Source organism: Bombus vosnesenskii, unplaced genomic scaffold (assembly GCF_011952255.1).
Source record: "Bombus vosnesenskii isolate JDL3184/JDL3185 unplaced genomic scaffold, Bvos_JDL3184-5_v1.1 scf7180000013267, whole genome shotgun sequence".
NCBI lineage: Eukaryota > Metazoa > Arthropoda > Insecta > Hymenoptera > Apidae > Bombus > Bombus vosnesenskii.
In genome coordinates, this window is record NW_022882927.1 from 7,920,885 (window position 1) to 7,943,227 (window position 22,343).

Genomic DNA, 22,343 nt, shown 5'->3' on the forward strand with positions numbered 1-22,343 from the left:
GGCCAAACGACAGTTTTTCCGAACGTTATAAACGCTCTAATTTCTTTAAATTCCGTAAAAATATGAAAATTTAAATTCGCGATACCGTAAAATCGTTTTTATTATTTCAGCGACCATTTCTGTACTGCCGCGTTTGCAAGTGAACACGATACAATTATACGGTGCGACGATTAAGGATTTGCACGATGAAGGAACAATTAGAGAAGCATCGTTCGTGCTCCTTCAATTCGTCACAGCGCTAAAGAGCCTTCAAGCGCGAGGAATCGAAGAATCTGCGAGAAGCTTGAACAACGTGGTTCTATGTAGAGAAGACAAGGACGCCTATTACAGGCTCTATCTTCTTCAAGGGTCGGTAAACGCGTCGAAGGAGCTTGCTCGACGCCAGCTCGAAATTGGTTCGCTCATTGCTCGATAACGTTTGACAGATTGAACGTGGAGACGAACGAGGAACGCGACGAGGAGAGGGTTTCGTTGTGTCAGTGCGCGCTCGTGGCGCTTCAACAACTCAACTTGGCCAGTAGACTGCCTCTGATTCAGGAGCTGCTCGTACGGGAGAAGGCAGTCACCTTGTCTCAGGTAAAATTAACTAGAACGTCGTCGGTTGTCTGTTTTCGCGAAGGAACAAATAATTTTAAAGATGAACGCTACGGCGACTAGCGATACTACAGTGCCGTCACGCGAATGTCAAATATTCGATGGTGATATACAGTGACGACAAAAAATATTTGTCTGCGTCAGAATCTGGAAGAATTGAGAACTGAACGAAAATCTATATTCTCAACGTAGGTGAAATCCATCCTGGAATTTTCTCTGTGGGGTCCCGCGGACGTGACTTTCGGTGGTCCACGAGAAAGAGAAGTTACCCTCCAAAGATGGTTGGATCTGGAAAGAGCGAACGTTCTTCACGCGTTAGTGAGGACAAGGGCGCCGCTCACCGTCACCGACGAATACCAATTGCTATTCTTGGTTCGAACCAGTGCGAAAATTATGGGCGAAGCGTCCTTGCTTTTGGACGAACAACGAAATCGTCTGGTTCGGACTCGCTAAACGATCGTTCTATTTCTTCAAACGATCGTCATCAGGGACGAAGTCAAACAGAATCGACCAGTTTTTCATAGACGAAATACTATTTAATTATATTTATACATCTGGTAAATAGTGTATTAAAGATTTTCTAAATTCGAGAAACGTGTACAGTTTTCAGACGATCGAAAGGAACGACGTTTCGTTCGAACGAAACTGGACGATAGTCGCGATTGTACAGATGAGAACGCGAGGTTCCGAGTGGATATCAACGCTCGTTCGAAGAGAGATCGCGTGGGACGATGCTTTCGACCGAACGTTCTCGTTCATAATTAAGAACGATAATTACCTTCGATTAACGTCCCCGATCGAGTGTAATCTTATTAAATATTTGTACAAATAAACGACAATTGCTATTTGACGTATTCCCTCTGGCGAACAATTTTATAGCTGATCCGATTAAGTGGAAACGCTAAATTACCGAAGCGTTCGTTGCGCGGTTATTACCGTAAATATCAAAGACACGAAAAGGCTATTATTAAGTTAATACTTCGGTCCGTAAGGAATACTTCTATTTTAAAGGTCTGCTTAACGTCTTCTCTTAAATCTTTAGAAAGCTCGTTCGTTTGTCTCGATCTTAACTTCTAAATGGCAACGTACATCAACTCCTTCAGAGATCACCCACGAGTCGACAAAAAAAGGCACCGATTACCGATCGTTGCTCTAACATTCTGCTGGAAACACTGGTCCGCTTGTACGACACGCAAACGCACACATTCTCGCGTGGCACCAGGCACCGTCGATTTGTCAACGTCGCGGCGCGAAATCCAAGCCAAGTATCCGATACAACAAATTCCGTGTAATAGTCACGCACGAGATCGAACGCGTATTATCGTTAATGCAATAACAACGTGCGGCGTTGGTAGTTCGATAAATCAATAATCGGAATGGCGACCGACGGAAGATGCAATTTTTTGGAGGGGCTCGGTGAAATACGCGACACGTGGCCCCAATGCCTCTCGAACAACGGATTAAAAATTTGGCGCGGTTCCCGAACACGTTCTAAGTAATTCCTCTGCCTTTTCCTGTCCACCTTTTTCACTCTTCCTACCTCACCAACTCCTTTTAGACGCATTTTTTCCAGCAACGGAATTGGACCACGCAGGAATGCCGCGTTACCTGCGCGCCGAGCAGAAACGAGTTTTTAATTAAACCTTATGAATTTAATGGCACACACATACACATACACACACCCACACGCGTACAAAAGCAGGCCGGATGGACGCGTTTCCGTGGACGCCGAGACGCTCGCGGAATCTCGTAAACCAACCCTTTTTAATAACTCGCCTCGGAGAGACGATTTTTAAACGAAGCTGCTCTGCATGCTTAACCAATAATCATGAAAAATTTTCCAAGCCGAAGGAATCGGACAAATCTAGATTTGTTGTGAGCGAATGTAAAATAGTTTTTTTTTCTCGTCAAGAAAAGGCTGAAGGGCTGTGCCGAGGGTTGGAAGAAAATATTCTATTGAATGTTTTATCGAAACAGAGGTTCCGGTTGAAGAGGGCTTGAACGTTCGTTGCTACGAAATAAAGAGCTGCTTGTTTGTTGCGACACTCGAGTCCCTCTTGTCGAGGTAAGTTTCCCAGCAAGTAGTATATACCAATTATTGACCGGACGTGGCTCTGTTCGGGCTGAGTGGCATAGATGTCGCATACTCTACCCTCGACTCTATTTCCTGGCAGCTTGAACGCTCTCGAACGAGAGACGAACACTTTTTTTTCAAGACGATACGTCATATGTGGTGGAAGGGTAGAAATTGATGGTTGACCCGTTGGCAGACCGCTTTAAAGGTTTACAAAAACTTTCCAAAGGAAATTTAAGCTCGTCTTATTGAAATCTGTTTGCCGTGATGATATTGAGGTGACGCTTAATGCTCTCCAACGGAGATTTACTACGGAACCATGTTGGAACGATATTCTTGGAGAAAAAGACAATGGGAATGAAGTCCATCGACGCATTAAAAATTACTGCCAATATTACTAGGTCTTCGCGTGATTAAAGTATACGGTTATTCAGACTCTAATGAAACGAAAATCTCTTGTATTTATCTCAAAGTGGCAGAACACCTGATAATTGAATGTAAAGTTATTGTTGAACTAAATTACAAAATCATGCGGTTTTTGTATTATAAGACTGCGGTAAAATTATCAGTTACGAATGTGTTAAATCAATAGATTAAACGCCGTGCTGCTTTTGATCATTTTATACCAAATGATATGGTCGATCGAATGACGTGATAATTATCTATAAATACATTGGCTTTATGCTATCTGTTATAAACTGAAAGCGTACAGGTCAATTACTGAATTGTCGATATAATTGGCAGGATTGTCAACGGGATTAATTTAGATTTTTTAATTTCGTCACCGAAGTAGTACATGAAATGCTTAATATCGATGGGAACTCGATTACTCGCAGCTTATCATTTTCGCTCGTAGTTTACAGGCAAAAACAATCGTCGTTTTGGCTCTCGACTGCGTCTTTTACGGCGTCAGGACGCCTGTTGTAATACAACTCTCAGACGCGACGAAACGTCGTCGCGACGCGTCGATTGTTAGCAGATACCATTGACAGATACGGAAAACAATGGCACGTACTTCAGTTTTCGTGCTTTTAGCAGCACGAACTCGAAGAAGGCCGAGTGCTCGCCATCGAAATTGTAGGTGACTGACTGCATCCATCTCCATAACAGGTACGTAACGTTCGAGTAGGCTTCGCGCTCGATTCTGATCTACCGGCGCAACAAGACGCAGCCAAGATCGAACAACAACGTCATTCCTTCAAGAACGTCGAGTAGATTCTGTTAAACGTTTGTCTGCTACTTCGTCTGCCGGAAGCATCGTTTGTCTTGCAAACTGTTTGAGCAAACATGACGACAGTACGCGGCGAATGTAAATTGCTAAGGCAACGGTTATAGGGAATAAAGTGTTTCTCCAAACGAAGGACTCCAATGATTTCCAGGTTCAGTGAAGTGAAACGTACAGTGGTTCGTGGAAGCATCGCGACACATACGACTACTTATTGCAGTGGATTACATATATTAAGATTTAGAACTATTCAAGATCATAATAAGTCAGAGCAAATTACTATAAACGAACACAAAATGGATGAGCACGTTCGTTTGTTTCTATTGTCTTTGGTATGCACGGGCGTGGCCGTGCATGCAAAACCTATTCTAGCGAAAGAGTTAGATTCTTGAAGTAGATCCAAAGATACAATCAACGAAAGAATTCGAACATTGGAATTACCAACCTCTATTACATGTACATACGTACATACTTACGTATACTGTATAGTCGAATACATTAGAGAGACAATTTGGTGAGAAAAATTGTTTCTTTTCATAATGGGCCACACTTCAACTTCCACGATATACGTACGTTGGCATATTTCACCAAATTTTAACAACGTCGTGTCCGCATTCCTGTTGCAACGTCAAAAATAATCGTTACCATCAATTCCTCGAAGAAAAGCAGCACTCCTTTTGGTGCAAAATGTAACACGCGAATGGCTCAAGTATCCAACTAATTAGTCGACCCACTTTAGACCCGGTACTCGAGCTAAGAGCTAGTTGAAACAAAGTTTTGGTACGTTGACGACGAACTGGCCTTACCAAGGGCCAGAAAAAAGAATAACAAAGGATGGCATTACGCGAGTAGAAGAGCGACGTTAGACGGTGAAAACGCATAATTACCCTCGATCTTCCAGCCATTAGATTTCTCCTCTTTTTTGTACCATTGCGCTTTCTTCACTCTACGATGAAAGCTTGTAAAACTCCGAAAATAGTCGCGGTAACAGGGCGTCTGTATAATTTTTTTTGAGTGTTTTCGTCCACAATTTTTGTCGTTTACTTTCTGTATCCGGTCTTTTCTCATTTTTCTCTTTCGTTTAAAATAGATCGACTATGGGGATTCTTATTTTCCATCGCTTTCGCGTAACGTGTTTATCTTCGAATCGTCATACGCACCGTTTAGTTTCAATGGATATCACCTGGATTTTCACGTTCCCTTACACGTAGTGTATTCCGCTCCAAATGTAGCAACCCGCATTGTTCAACTATATTACAGATTGAGGATTAACGCATAGCGATAACATAAACCAATAGCGGATGAACGATTTTCCTACTGACATGAATAAAGAATATCCGGCGTTGATGAGGAATTAGGTATGTTTATTAAACCTCCATGCGATTAAGTTACGTTTACAGCAATCTTGTTCGGCCACGTGTGAAATCCCATCGCTACTAAATCAGTCCAGTATTCTATCGCATATAACTGATGTCTAAATTAACGCGATAATTCCCTTTTGAATTATTAGAATCGAAGATCTATAGGAGAAAGACGCATAAATCAAAATGGTATATTGCGTAAACCGTGTTGGAAGTTTGAGTTAGAATTCACTTAGCCGTATCATACTATTCTCGTGGAAAAATATACACTATCTTTTATTCATTAATATTTAGAAAACGCGGGAACACGAATATATATCTTAACGAGTGGCTGGACAAGCAGGCAACATGATTTTTGGCCGATCAACCTGTTTACTAATTCCGTATGTTGTCGAGAAACAAGCAAACACGAGCAGTTATTTCGAAAGCAGCGCTTAATTTGCCTCGACGAGAGAATCCAGATTATCCTGGCGAGGCGGATTCAAGCACGTGAGGTCAATTTCGTTGGTCTACCGGTTGGTTAATTTGGCCTTGCGTTGGCAGTGGCCGTGTCTCTCCGCGTAACCGCTCGCGTTGCTTGGCGTACGCCCAAAAGTACGGATACGAAAGTGAAAAGCGTTTTTGTACTTAGCAACGCCAGGATGCGTTAAATTGGCCAAAATTTTTAGACCAATTTCCTTTCGCGAGTTAATGAATTCTGAATATCTTTCTTTTTTTTTTTGCAAGAAATATCTGGAACAGCTGAAATTCCGACACTCTTGAAATTACGTGTTAAAAATTTTGATTAGCGACTGCAGTATCGTATAAATAAAATGTTGCTAAGTAACTTAACCGAAGACACAAAATTGAACAGCACAGCTAACTGACCGCATTGATTTTTAAAATACATCGTCGCCAATGCACGCGATATATTTCCGGGAAGTGATGAGAGTTATGCGGAAAAAACGTTGCGTTTGAAAACGCCAGGTAGAAAACAGGCGCAAATTGTTTGCTGCAACCTGCTGCACGAAAGGGGTCGTGCAAAGGAGCGCGAACGTCGTTAAACAGTTTAATGTCGTAAGCTTGATTATTCCGCCATGGCAGTAAACCGAGCCAGGTTCTTCCTTGTTAATTTGTCTCGTCTCTAACCGGTAATGATTTTGTCGACGAACAGGGGCTAAAATACCCAAAGCAGCAAATTGTTCGTAATTGGTATGTCGATTCGAACGAAATATAGATTGTTTCTCGTCGTGGAAGTTGATTATGTATAGTCCACGAATTATTCGTATTTTAAACGAAACAATCGTGTTTCTCGTTGTGCGAGATATTATGTTTCTATATTCGGCTAATAAAAGAGAGACAAAAGGGGGAAACATGGATACGCGATGAAATGGGGACAGAAACCGATTATTTTATTATTTCCACAGCAGTATCGGCGCATCGACAGGTGCGAATAGAGCGTTGTAAAACAATAACAAACGTTTATAGCTCGGCCCGTCGAAATTGGGATCCGGTCGTGTAAGTTTTCAATTCGTGCTGTGGCGTAGGGTACGAAACGCCATTCAACTTTATACGACGTTGCTCTGAAACAGTTGTAACTAGTTCGTATCATTGTTGTATCATTCGAGCAAAACTCGATATCATTGACAAATATGTGGCAGTAACGTACACTCGCGGTACGTGTGCCCGGCATATTCGCCCTGGAAATTCGTTGGTCGAAAGCTACACGTTCTTGTGATGGCAGAGGGTGTTGTAGAGGCCGCAGTTATTTATATAAACTCGGCGGAGTTGAAAGCTGTCGAAAGCTTTCCCAGTACGTCTATCTCGCATTATTGGACTGACACGAACGGGTACCGTGCTATTAGGGCGGTTCCGTTTGTTGCCAATCGAAAACACCCCATGCCTTCTATCGTGTCCGACATTTTCTACCCTTGCTATCGACTAACCGGGCTTGATAAATCAAAATTCAAGCCCATTTCCATGCAGTTGAAGTTCACGTCGAAGAAAAACCTGAAAGAGTATCGTTCGTAACTTCGTCTACTAGAAGTAGCGTGATATACGGTGTTCCTCAAAAGTTCCTGAACACCTACTTATTTTTTACTAAATCTAATTTCATATGAAAGTAGAATAGAAGAAAAAATGAGGTTATTTTTTGTTCGAAAATGAGAACTTGCTTTGAAAAATTAAAATATAATTCTCAGTGTAGCTAATATACGTAGAGCCAAGAAGAGAAGCAAAATTAATACTTCGATAAATCGTCCCTTTAATTTTAATATATCATCGATAAGATTTTTAACAAAGCATTTAAATGTTTGTTTCCGCGAAAAGATTATATGGCATTTAGTCGTTAATTCATATACGTGTTTGTATACATGCGCTGAATACGTGACTGGCACAATAGAAAGTACGCGAAAGTCTAAAGAGGCTTATTGAACGAGAATTCACCGAAGCCGTGAATGCATTATCACCTAATTGCCACTTTGTTCCTTGACATTAAATCCAGCTACCTTATCGTAGCGCGAAATTAAACGAATAAATGGTGTTTGCGCGCTCCTTAAAGCGTAGCCGCGCGGAAGATGGCCAATTCATTGAAAGAGGCGGTTCCGATATTGTTACGTCGCGTAACACTCTACCTAGCCCAGGCCACATACCGCGGGCAAGATGGCAACCAGATGTCTTCGGATACTCACTGCGTACCCTCAATAGCCTCAAGTACCTTCCATAAATCTCAGGAATTTCCTAGTAGAGGTCCTTCAAACCAAACAAGCGTCTGTTTCCGAAGAATTTCTAAAGACTATTGTCTACCACGGCTTGACAAGGGAAAGTTAGTTTTTCTCACGTATGATGCAACTTGCCTCCCATTAACCACTTTCTCTCGAGGGCGGTTAAGACCCTTCGTTTAACCAATTAACAACGAAGCCTATTTCCCTCACTCTCTTAACTAAAATCGTCACCAACAAATCCGATGGTCCCGTGCGCTAGACACACCCATCCTTAGCTTTCCTCCAACACAGCATCGTCTCCCAAGACAGTACTGATTTTACATCCTTCGAACGATCAACATCCTTTAACCGGATACACACACCCGCAGATCAGTCACTCATTCATTTCGTACATACGCACCAGCGTAACTGCCTTCGTTATAAGTTGTTGGAATAAACGGTGAAATATAACTTACTAGACTGTGTCATATTCATTTAACCACCTCTGTTATCTTAACCGAAACAGGGGAACGACTACTTCGCGGCGTCGATTAACCGAATCGTAGCGAGAATTTACGCCTCTCGCTGACGCGTTTTCCTCGCGACCGCGTCTCTCCGCGAACGGTCGTAACAGATATATTTTCATTTTGCTTTCTTGTTTTCCTACCATCGATGACAAATCGTCATATCTGGCATTATATTAATGTTGAACATTAAACACGGTCGTTCAAGTCCAAAGGGAAAACCAAGCTTTTTCTTCTTTTAATATATAACCATGCCTGAAGAATTTTGTAAAGTGTATGTTTGCAATAAATATCTTGTGATTTCTATAGTTTTATTTTAATATTGGTAAAATTTGAAAGAAATCTAAGAATATATGTGTCGGAGATGAAAGGACATGAGGGACTTTCTTTTGGAATTTTTGGGAAGATCCCCAATACTTTACTCTAGACTATTTATTATAGCTGTACCTAAATAATAAAACTTAGAAATAGTTGTTATGATTCAATCTGATCGAAGCGAGGTGTCACCTCGAGCCTAAGCTCACTATCACAAATCTCGGATAATTATAATCGAGTTAAATTATAGAGACTAAAATATCGGGGATTTTCTGAAGAATTCCAAAGGGAAGGCCACGGTATGTATAGAGCCTCGCAAGAGTGCTAAAGAAATTTCAAAATGTTTCGTATACGTTTATACAGGATACGTTTATGAAAGGTATCTACAAGTGTTGGAATCTTTTCGTAACGTAATTGCATCTGTTAATAAAAATATAGTAAATTCCATTTTGTTATTGTAATTACAGGTAGTACGTATCATGCAGATAGTCGTATCTGCTAATAACAGCGTAATCAATGACAATTGTAAGTGTCTGGAACTCTCTAGCTTACTTATAATCGGTCTTAATGCTTTCGTAACGACGTAAACGACAGCCGTCTGGCATCGGTGAGAAAAGTCGACGGGATAACGATATTGCCGGCAAGTAACCGGCGACGATGGTAGCACGACCTACATCCGGCTGTGTAATCCCGTGAATTACATTGATTACAAGTAGCAGGTAGTCGAGCGAGCAACACGCTGGCCGCAGAGAAGTTCGGGTTGCGCGTATACAGGCGCTTGTGTACGCGTGGTGCGGTGCAAAGCGCTAAAAGCCTCTTTGGAGGGAAGAGGCAGATTCTCAGCCCTGATACACGCTCGCAACTCTCGCTCCGAACAGCTAGAACGGCATCGCACCTCTGATGTGCAGCGGAGAGTGTGCACGTAATGTATGCGCGTGAAACAGTGCGGTCGACGCGAACGGCGCATAGGAGATTGTTCAATTTTCGACACTCCAACACGGAGATGGAAGCCTCGTAGCAAGGAATGACTCAACAGTCGGTAGCTTTCGACGTTCACGATACATTACGCGAGAAGATACGATAGAACGCGATGGCTTTTATGCGCGATGGATCGTCTTACGCGAACTTTAGAATGATTTTTGATAGTTTAAATCGACGTTCGAAGAGTTAGAGTCATATCGCGTTATATCGAAGGTTTCGAGATATCGTCGCAGAATCTGTGCAACGTTGGATTACGTACTTAGACCGTCTTTAGCGAAGTTTTACAAGATAAAAGTATTAATAAATATTCTTGCATAACGTTCTAGCAATAGATTTTGCGATAGAAAACATAAATTTTGTTTTTGGTAATCATTCCTATGATTTTTTCTTTGCTACACACGCGCATTAAAAAACTTGTTACGGTATCCAGAAATATTTATGCTCTCGAAAGGATCAGGATATGTTTCGCAATATTGTTGTAAAAACTCGAAATACTCGAGAGACTGTGAACATTGTAACATAAACGTGACGATGTAATGTTATCTTTGTAGACAAGATCGTCACGCGATCATCCGAGGATCAGATATTTTGAAACAATGTTGCGATAAAGTTGATAAAGCGAAGAAGAGACATTGTTAGTTTGAAAACATAGATCGTGTTATGGAAAATGGAGAGGTCCCGGCTACCGAGTTATAATGGTATACGTTCGCAAGCAAATCGAGAACACTCAAATGCTGAATATTATGCTTGCGTTAATTAGAAACGTCATCGAATTAATTTTCCCTTTCACCTCTTGCGTATTAATGGTTATAACGTAATTTCCAGCCTCTGCTCTTGCCAGCGAAAAAACAAATTCTCTCGGCATGCTGGTTTAATACCACCTTGTATATTATGATAATGACGTGCATACAAGATGCGTCTATAAAACAGCAAGGGAAGACGCCATAAAGACGTCTAGTATGTTGCGGTAGGTATAACCGAAACCAAAACTCCACTTCGATCTAAGTTTATGTTCAATTAACACAAAGTTTAAAATCTAGAACACTGCCAGAGCTAACATCTTCAGGACGATATATTAAATTTATTTCATAACCAGAGGCCAGAAAGGGAAGATCGATATCGTACGGCGAAAATCATTTATTCTTTATCTCCCGATAGACCAGACGATCGCGCAGAAATCGGTTTCTCGTTCTCTAGCAAAATTCGACCGGTCGAAAGACAAACGACTTTAACGCTGGGCCCAAGTGCACCGACACAGGTGCTTCGAACTGCGCCGCGCTATTTACCTAAAAGCGTTATTTCAGATTTACTTGGTTATTTCGTAAATTACACGCGAAAGACGTGATAAATAATCAACACATGGGACTTAACGATCCCGGGACTTGGACGAAATCCACCCCTGTTTTCCTTCCTTAACGAACGAATTTTCGCGAAAGTTTTCTCGACAACAGCTCACCTACTGTACTCGTAGCAATTTACACGTTTCGAAAACGGGCACCGTCAACGGTGAATAAATTATCGAACGATGTTAATCGACACGAAGCAATTTGTTTCGCGTATTGCCACGGAGTCGGCTCGGGAAACATTGCAAAAGATATTACGATGCTAAATTACGCGCTATCATAATTACTGTCGTTATTCATACGTTCGACTACGATACCGTTGCTAATTTGTTGCGACCATATTTCAAAACGTTTCTCTTAATTATCCGGGGCAGCTTGAACCTGTCGTGGGAATTTAATTGGTGGAAAAATTTACTCGGAGTAGATTTCCCAGCGCGAGTCCGTTTGCACGTGGTCGAGCTCTCGAGAGGATGGCACGCGGCCCTAAGATTACTTTGAGAAGCAAGAAACAAGTAAGAAAGCAATCTCACAGATCAGGTATACGCCGCGGTACGTGTTCCTCGCTCTCGTGCGCCATTATTTCTGAAAAAGAAAAAACAACCATACGTGCGAGTTTGGGGCAAATTTTTTACATCACCCATTCGTACAACTTCTTTCGAGGCCTCGAGCATCTCGTCGTAAACAGTCCCAGAAAAACGTCAGAGGAATACCAATAGGATGGACGTGGAGAAAGACGCGAAGAAAACGAGCACCTGCAATCGATAACTACACGCGCGACACTGTTTCAACGTACGAGCGAAGCACTGGCGCCTCTAGATTCCTGTAAGCTAATGTCACCAACGTTGGATTTACACATTGAAGCAACGAACCCTTACACTTTGTTGATTCTTATCCAAGTTTGTCGTTCGTGTCTCATCCTCGTGGACAGTTTTTATTCGTGAAAACGTTTAGAGAGTCGAGTAGCGGCATTCTCACGTAGCTTCCTTCGTTACTTTTTACTTTATTATCGTTCCATGCGTTCCAACAAAAGCATACAATTCTAGAATGATCTACATTTCCCGAATCCTATCCGAGAGCGAGAACGTAGACCTATCGAACGACTTTGTTGGCGCGAATAAAAGTTTCGCGAATGTTGCAACTTCTCGATATCTGAAGAGCACTCGCGCTTCTTGTAACTACTCGAAAGTAATCGGAACAGTGACGAGCGTCGGACCATTGGTCGAAGATTCGAAAGATCGAACGAAAACGAATCTTAAAAGTAATAATAACGTGGTGTCGCGAATCGGATAGCTTTGTAGCCGGATGACGGTTCATTTGCCCGATAAAACATGCTCTGGGTCCCGTATAACGAGCTGCACTGCGGCGTTCATTAAAATTAATTGACCCCGATGGACGGTTTCTTGTCGGATAATTTCGCGATACCTCGTCGAACGATTTTCATTGTTGCCTTGGTAAAAGTGTTCGAAAAAAGAAAGAAAGAGAAGAGAAAGGAGAGAGAACGATGAGATCGGGCGTGACTAGACACAGTAAACTGGAAGCTGAATTCGGGCTAGGAAAATCAGAGAGAATTTACGGGCGCGTTTCGAGGTTCATGGGACGAAAGGTTAATTAAGCGGTCGCCGCAAAACATATCACGCAATTAAACGTTTCCCCCATTAATATAACAAGTGACTGTGACCCTCTCTCGTCGGCAGCAACGTATAACGAACGAGGCCGGATGAAATTTTCGATTTCGCTGCCGTCGAACATTGCCACGAGCGAGACAGACCTGGTCGGCGTCGAAATTCGCTCGCGAGATTTCAATTACCACGAGACGTGTCGGACTTTTAATAGCCGCGCACCAAAGAAAGGTTAATTAAGCGGTCAGCTTGACCGTATCATGATATTAAACATTTTCATCCAGCTGGCAAAAATAAACGTTGATTACAAACGTTGAAATTTTGACGTGTAATATACTCGTCGCTTATCGATGCCAGTGACGTCACGTACATTAGCTGCAGCAGCGACGAGATGAATCGTTGCCCTTTAAGGTGTTTAATCGCCTGGAAGTGTGAACGAAACGAATAGTTGGAAATAACTGATCGATGAGCTCAGGTGGGAAAAGTTTTTAAGTTGCGCGTCGCAGCGAAGAGACGAGCTAGTGGAAGTAGAATGGGTCGGCGCCTGGTCAGACATCGCTGAATAATGAACGCTCGTTACGTTACAGCGCCGGGCAATACGGGTTTTAAGTAATCGTATATTAAACTTTTTTTTTTTTATTAAAAGTCATCAGTTTCGGGCAGCATAAAGGGAATATTAAAATGCAAAGATCATTAAAGGTATAACGATGAAATTTGAATAGCAGTTTCCAGAGTCGAATTAATCTACCAGGATTAATTACTTAAAAACGACAGGCAGTATGAAACGAACAATTAAAATTTCACGTAATTTCGTTTCATTCCAAGTTAACTAATATTAAAAACCACCAGAAGGAAAAGATTGGAAGTGAAAGAAGAGGAGAAAGTGGAAGGAGGAGAAAGTAGAAATATTAATCCGATATACGGGAAACGAAGCCTTGCAAACCTAGTACGTCGAGCAGAGAAGAAAATGTTCGAGCATGCTTCTTATCGAACTTCGTTCGGTTATTGCATTCCTTGTGGTCCGACCACTGTAGAGAGTTATGAAAGAATAATACAATAACATCGCAGTTTTCATGGAACCCTGGCGTATTTTCATTTTATTCAGCCGGAGGACATATTTTCGCTCCGCTTTGTTTTGTCGTAACACTTTATCCAAGGTGTTTTCTGTGGCAATTTAAACAAGAGAAAGAGAGAGAGAGGGAGGGAGAGAGGAAGAGGAAAAAAGTAAAATTCAGTACACGAAGCAAAGCAAGCGAAAAACAACATTACAGAAGATACAATTACATCCGATGTTCGTTTCTCGAATCGGCTGGCGATATCGCGTGCCCATCGAACCAAACTTCTGAACCGAACTTAAATGTGTTTTGTTCGCCTCCTGCACAGCCTCGGATCCTTCTTTCTTCCTGTGACCTAGCTGTTAATCAGATTTCGATGGTTCCGATCTTCAAACTCAGACCTCCAAATTCAGCCACGGAAGTTTTGGATGCCGCGGAACACGCGATGTATTAACGCATTTCGTGTGACCGTTATGGTCGCGCGAAACCTCGAATACTCCTCCACGGAAATACTAATTAAATTCTGGACAATTATGCGTAAACATACGAGCGGCGGTCACGTCTGCGGTTTCGTAATTTGCGCAGAATTTAGTATACAACTGCCTGTGGTTATTTGTTTGATGTCGCGGTAATTTTTCATCATCATCGGAAGCTCATTAGTGTTGTTATTAAAAAACACACACATCTTGTGCTGAATTCGAAATATAGATTCGTAATGCGTAAGATGTTTCGTTTAATGAAATATTTTGTTTAATGAAATATTTCGTTTATGAAATATTATTTTTTCATAGTATTACATCGTGCAATAAGGTGGTGGCACAATTCGTTCACAGTGACTCACGAAAGTATCGAGCAAACGTAAACGAAATTCACGATTTGTTACACGAAGTAACGAGTCCGAGATCCAAAAGGTGTCTAAAGTACCGAATATTCCAAAATCAATTGTCGATTGGTCCGAATATAAAGTTGAAGTAAGCCTAAAAAATCGATTTCACGTAATATTACGACGGATATAGTTCACAGAGATGAAAGAAAACTTCTACGCGACTATCGCATGCTATCGAGAAACTCGGAATCGAAGACGTTGGTGACCGACGCCGTTGTTTCTGCGTGTAATTTATGTTCACGGATGAGTGTGTGATCTATGGGTTATCCTAGTCTCGCCGGTTGACAACTTCTATGATATATAGATGCGTCCACGGCGCTTTATTATTATGTAAAATCGATTATTCAGTCGGCAGCGCAACTGGCGTTATAAATAATGGGCAGCGTTTATCTCCTTCGTGGGATTACGCCTCGTAATCCTTGTATCTCGATCATCGTTAAACCTGTCGCTTCGTGTTTTTTCTAATAAATTATCGAGCAGAGGTTAACGGACACGGTACGCAGGTCAGGGTATTTTTTTACGACGTGGCGTCAACTGTTGTGAATATACGGGCCGTGTTTTTACATGGTAAGGTGGGTAGGGGACGGATGTAGGTAATCGGCAAATTCATTGCTCGTTATACATACAAAAGAGCGGCTAATGAAAAAGATCGCGTCAGCATCGTCTCGTACGGTAAATAATAATTAAAAGCGAATATCGGGCCGTTGTGTAAACAGCGCGCTACTCGATTAGCACAGCGCGTCGATGTGCATTTAATGGAGATAACAATTTCGTTTTCCGCCGAGGCGAATTCGTCGATGCGACGCGACGATTCGGCAATAATTTACAATCGGTGGACACGACGCTAGTCGGTATGAGGGGGATAGAAATTGTAAAAAGCAAAAAAGAAGAAATACGTGTACAGACGTGTGTATATACACGTATAATCATACATAGATGGAAGAGAAAAAATATGAAAAAAAGGAATCAAACGATCGGGTTATTTTCCAGTCAGATTGTCGTACGTTGGATGTCGGGACGGAATAAACGAATAAAATGGCCCGGTAAAGAGCGGTTCGTCGTTTCTCCATTGGTCGCGCTCTGTTTTCTTTTACCAGCATTCACCAACTAACGAAACGACGAGCGGTCGGCTTTATGGAAAAACTTTCCCATGTAAGCATCCGAAGCTTAAGAAAGTTTAGCATCGTGCAGATGCGCTGCGACGCTTATCTACAACTTAAGAAGATTTAGGGAATCGAAAGCTCTGGCATGCTGTTCGTTTTGCTTGTCCCGGTTTTCGGGCCAACTTCCGCTACTCGAACGACGAGAGTGCATCGAATGGCCATATTCTCCTTCGTGGTTTCTAACAGCTCGAACGTCGAACGCGAGTGGCATTCAAGCAGCCACAGCATCGGGATTCATGAGCTGCGACCAACGAGGAAACATTTTCGAAAACGATTTCGGACTTTCCTGATGTACCAGCGATCCGTAGTGTAGTTGCAAACATTGGCCGATATACTTAAATATATCGGTAACTCGGACCTTGGTCTTTTATAATCTTTTGTGGTACACGCGAGTGCATCTTACAGGTCAAGTGGTTCCAGTCTTCCGCTATGCGAGTCGATCTCAAGTGACCTTTTCGCCGAATTTACGTGTTCACTCGTCCCTTAACAGCGTGTACGCACATGAAAGTTCATTTAGGGGAAAGTTAAACTATCGTGGTAGTTAAAACATTGTTGTCAAGAGGAGAGTTCCACCAGACTGATGGTTGATGAGACAATTGCGTAAAAGGATTTATTAATCAAATGTACGATCCTAACTAAAGAAAGAACTCTTAAGCGAGTCATATATTTTCCATCTACTGTCATCATAACCAATTAGCCAACAGAAACCATTATTTTGTATCGAATTAAATACAATAAGCTCATTCACCTTTTTCTTCGTGTATATATGCTATTCTATAAGCCACGTCATTTCATTTACGAGTAAAATCAATTTCAGACTATTCACACGAAAGTTTTATACCGTGGAACATACAAACGCACTTTGACGCGGTTGCATTGCGTTTACAAGCATAAAACATTTTCATGTCTAGCACCGGTGGAAACTAACTTGTCACAAACAGTCGTATCGGTCCTAACGTAACGATCGAGCATCGCCGCGAGTCAAAAAATGAACCAGACCGATTAATAGTATTTTTTGAAAGGTTTGCGTCATCCAACCGAACATTTTTTTCCATGGGAGAGATATTTTGGCTAATGGCAGTCAGACCAGTGAAGTCTCTAGCTAGCGGCTCGTTCGCATCAGTTAGAATTTGTAATTAACTAGTAATTAGTTCGCAGCCAATAAATTTAAGATCTACCGGCCACGTGTTCGCGCGCTCGCCTATTCCAATCATCAAAGGATAAGGCCAGAACGAGAGACAGGTTTAATCATGACAAGAAGATAATCCTGAGCTCCGGTTGTCAGTGCGAATATCACCCGCATTGTACATTATCGGAGATGACTCGCAACGTCGATACTGCTAATGACGCCGCGGAAGCATCGCGTGTACCTGCGCTCCTGTCGATCGATAATCCAATACAGGACGCTTCCGTGAGCCTTGTTCGAAACTTTCCCTATGAATTTCCTGCATCAACGCTAAGGTAAAAGTTCGCGCCAATGTATCTTCTGAAATTTTTCTTTCTAGTCGCTGAAGCACGCAAGATATACAACACTATGCAAAGATCAGAAGAGAAAAACGTGACAAGCATAGCATTTTTCTTGATCTTATGATTTTAATGATATCTCACGATTAAACAGGAGAATTTTAATACGACATAATCGAAAATGAAACTAATTTTTCGAGTTCGTTCGGACGACGTATTTCGAAAAAAAAAATTCATTTCATTCATTGCGAGCTATGTAAAAGTGGGAGGAAATAGCACTGTGAAGAAATCATTTGAAGATTAGTCTCCACGCAACACTATGTGAAAATATTTCATAAAAGTATGGTTAATCTTCATTAAAATTATTGCGCGCAATTATAATATCGATCAATAGGTGATTCTTTGTTTTTTGCTGTATCTCGAGTTATTAACAATCGACAAGAGAATCGTTTTATTGTATTTCAAATTAATCATAATAATCGAAAGGAGAATGCAAGAGGGATGTACGAATGCAGCGATATGGATATAATTTAGTAGTATTTGATATTGGCAATTGCAGATAAATCAGTGTGGTAGTTGAATGTGCACCCAACGGCCCCTGTATTGGATTCCTGGCTGTTTTTCATTCGCGATAGAATCGGGAATTTCTATGGGAATCGAAATAATTTTTCCTAATTCCACAAACGATGGTTTTCACAGAGTAAATTGCTTTAAAGGGATCATAATGGTTCGTACCAGGGTGGTCGATAAATTTGCACAATCCAGAAAAATTGAATGAAAAAGAGAGAAAGAGAGAGAGAGAGAGAGAGTAGTATGAGTTCGTCATTTATCGTCGAAAAACTTATATCTTTCGATCGAATATTCCTCTTTTTAATTACGTGATATTAAAATATACTCTTTTAACCACAAGATAACGTGAAAAATCAGAAAATCAATAAAATTGTATTTATGGGATGATCTAATCTAACAATTCTCGAACGTTTACTGATGTTGCGTTTAAATTTCAGTTTAATCTCGAGATATTAAGCTTGACATTTCGATAAGGCCTTCTGGTAAGCTGCTGGTGATTAAGCTGCTCTTGTCTGAACTTCGTTCCAATGAATGGGCTGTCATAAGGCGCGATTAACGATATTTCTCGTTAAAGTCAACATAACGTAATTGGCTGCAATTGAGCTTGAACGTTAAAAGATCGTAACGTGGCACCTGATATCTACGGAAGAGAAAATACTCTGATAGTAAAAGATAACATCTGTATCATCAGGGGAGCACGAGTATAAAAACGAAGAAACGATATTTCGGGTAAATAAGCAAATCAGCTTTTATATCCGCAGTTTGAATACGTTTGGCTTAACTAGGAGTAAGTTCTGCAATTCATTCGGGTACATAATAATAAAGTTTCTTCACATTAATTGACGCGTGTCGAATAAATATCTTGTTCCATGGCCTTAGACGGGACTGAAAAGAATTTCATTGTATATTTTCCACTACTCTCGAGGAAAGAAAGACGATCGTCTGTTTTTCATTGGAAATTGTCCCACGATAATGTCTCGATGAAAAGTTATTGTCGCTCGAATCATATATATCGTTACAGCGTGCTGAGAAACGGGCAAACTCTTTCAGGAAACCATTAAGACACGATTTAATGAAATCACGAAGATTCTACGACGATATAATTGCATACCCCTTTCCTCTTCGATTCGGTTTTCATTCGCTCGAAGATTGTTCGCTTCTTGTGGTGCAATTTATCATTCTCGCTCAATCTCCCCAAACGAATCGAACGTTTCATCTTTTCGTCAAATATTATACGTCTGCCGTGAACGTGAGAGTGTCGAGTTCGAAAATTTTCTCAAAAATTCACGATGAAAACGGGACGTGTGCCGTCGCGTGCACTTCGACGTTGAGGCAGATGGGTTTAAAGGTGAATAATGTACTTCGAAAAATGCATTTTTCTTGTAGCATTTTCATTCACGGCCAAACTTCCACGGCGAATCTATCGAGGAAACTTATCCTTAAGGTTATCCGCGTCAGGTTTTAAAACGACATGATCCCCGCCTCGACGCTTCCAACGAACTTCTTGTTTTTCTTGTTTTAACTCGGAATAAGTTCCACCCGACGAACGTTCCGGCGGTTTCGATGAAATTTGTATTTGACGTTGTAAATGTACGATAACCGTCAGGAAAATACAGATTTAATCATACATCGTTGGTTATTGCTTGCGCGGTTGGTTATTTATTTGCACGCGCACATACGCCAGCCTTTTAGATTTGTTTGAAAAAGCAGCGCCGCGTTTCGATCACGGGAAAGCTCTCGCGCGCATTCAATATTCATTTTTATCACGTAAATCGGGTTTCCAGTCGGAAAATATGAAATGAGAAATTAAAAGCGAGGTCCATGCATCAAATATGACAGCAAAATGCCCTAAGATTAAATAACTTGTGTAACTGACAAACAATTCCACATCGTTGAAATACAAATTTTACGCTGACTTATTGCACGGATGGAGTGGAAAGAGAGATAAGCAAGTATTAGATTATCGTATATGAAATGGATGATTTTACGAACGTCTAAAAGCACTCAATGACATTCATGATATAAATAATACCCAATGCCATTAGATAATATTTGTTGCATTTGCTTTATCAAAGATTGAACCATTTCATCGGCAACTAATAATTAAACAAGGGCAAGCGAAAAAATCAGAGGATTCTGTTAAAGGAAGTGGAAACGAAATGCGGGGGCGGAGCATTCAGTCACGAAATAGAGCGCAATGGGCGCGAGCGAAGCCCTTGGCGACACAAAGGGAGCGTAATCGACGGCGAAGGTTACTTTAAATTACTACGAATTCAGCTACACTCGAGCGGCGTGCCGTAGGATAGCGAGGAAAGGGCAAAGAATGAATAATGCAGCTGGAAAAATCCATTGTTCGCGCAGTCGCCCGCGCCACATCTCTAACCTTTTGCCTAAGTACACAAGAGAAAACTCACCGAAGAGTTATCCGCGAGCATTCCGGAAGATAGAGAGGAATTCTCGCTGGCAATCTCGCAAATGGTTGGTGCACGCGAACTTCGTGCCATCGTCGTTGAGGGGAGGACAGTGGATGCGCTCGAAGCTTCCCGGAATTACAATCCTCCAAAGGCTTATAACCCGAACTTCGAATCGATCATCGTTCGTCGTCAAAAGCAATTTCTGCGCGACAAGAACGGAGAAAATCGCGCTGCTTGCCAATCTTTCCTTCGTTTCGACTCTGCGAATGAAAAGAAACTACGGACGTTGAAAATCGGAAGTTTCTGAGTAAAATCTTGATTAATATTTGAAACGTACGTGTAATTAAATGCTTTAAACAACTGATTACGATACGAGCATATCGATTACATTTTTTTTAACGAATCGCAATCTTCAATGAGATGCAAATTAATCTAGCCGGTTGTATCGACCGCGATGTAATTGCCCTATCGATTCGAACCGAATAATAAATGTACGGGTGTTAACCGGTGACATAACTTGCCGCCGCCCGCGAGCCCGACTCTCGTTTTTCTCCCCGAGTTTCCGTGGAGACCCGACGCGAAACGCGGCACGTTTCCCAATAATTCAATTTTTCCAGAGAAGCTACGCGTCTAGCGTACGTTGCATACCGTAGAACACGTGGGGTCGAGAAAAGGGGATCGAGAAAGCTCACTCGAAGGGAGTAACTTTCCTTTCCGCTGTCTACTGGTGTTAAGTCGTTAGCAATAGTAAATTTGAAGTTGGGTTCGTGACACGGTTTTCTTGCTATTTTTCAGTGTTCTTGATTTTCATAGCAATATCACGTAGTCTCGTGTTGTACTCACCGATCGTTGTAACCACACCAGTTCTTAGTAACCATACAATCTCTACATTGTTATTTTAAAAGTCGCATATACCGAGCCACTCGTGCGAGGATTCACGACGCACCAACTGGCATAAATTACTCTCAACGCTTGCCGCTCTATTAGGCTATCGCAATTCTAGAACGAGGGTGTTCTGCCTCAGAGACGTAGCCGGACTCGCACAGCCGGATACCTTCAGTTTGATAGGCGATAAAGGCGGAAATTGCTGGCAGCGATTGCCGATAAAAGCTTGCCATTGCCTACGCCAACCAGTCGAACTCTTTTGCCTGCTTTTTCCCCTTTTCACCTTCTCCGTTTCTCGGTTTCCCTTTGTGCGACTTCTCTTCCTTGTCCCTAGCCAACGCCAACCTTCAGTCTTCCACCCCTTCTAATCTGTGTTCTATATATTTTTTTCTTCCTTTTGGTCTGACTGCAAAGGCCGCTCCGACTCCTTTCCCTTACTTCATCCATCCATCTCTCGTTTTACGGTTTATCTACCTTTTAATCTTGCCCCTCTCGCCCGTCACGGCCATCCTTCCTTCCTTTTATCGCGCGATTCGATTGCACGCTGCAGACTACCCCATCCGCGATGCCTGCCACCGTGAAATACTCATATTACGTAGTACGATTACACGTTAGGAATCCTGATCAACGATTCGTGTTTATTATCGTGCCACCGGGATCTGCTCTGGTGTATTTTTGGATATCTCGATAAGACTGACCGTTTACCAACACGTGCTATTATGGCCGGGTTTATTTTCGGAGAGATATCAAACTTTGCTATCGATTCATCACCGTTTTCCTATTTTTATTGCAACGTGTGACGAAGTTTGCATATTGCGTTACCGAGGTTTGCAACGTTGTCACGAAGTTTTTACAAATATGGGAATATCGCAAATTGTATAGAGTTACGTAATGCGTTTAAAAATTCATTTCGAAAAAGAAGAGTTTTCAAAAATATATCGCACAGCGTAACCAGATAAAACTTGTTTTATTTACGCTTGTTTTTTTTATATTTGTTTGGTTTACGCTTATTAATAGGATCATTTATGTTATTTTTCGTAATTAATGAAAGGCATCTCATACGAAATATAATAGAGGCAGACGCCATCGTCGATTTATCCCTGGCAGCTGCTACGATTGTTTGAGATTTCAGATTTAAACGAGGAACAATAATGAAAGTCAACGATTAAGATTCATTAACGTGACGCTC

At 41.6% G+C, this 22,343-nt stretch overlaps 1 protein-coding gene across 5 annotated transcripts in view; it reads left to right on the forward strand.

The window, feature by feature from the left end:
- Positions 1-1,448, forward strand: part of LOC117230822 (serine-rich adhesin for platelets) — a 65,175-nt gene extending 63,727 nt beyond the window's left edge. For all 5 annotated transcript variants that reach the window (XM_033488667.1, XM_033488670.1, XM_033488671.1 and 2 more), the window contains exons 11-13: positions 111-348; positions 426-576; positions 787-1,448. In XM_033488667.1, coding sequence (XP_033344558.1) covers positions 111-348; positions 426-576; positions 787-1,047 — 650 coding nt within the window. In that variant the 3' untranslated portion in view covers positions 1,048-1,448. The remainder of the gene's footprint in view (positions 1-110; positions 349-425; positions 577-786) is intronic.
- Positions 1,449-22,343: the final 20,895 nt, after the last annotated feature.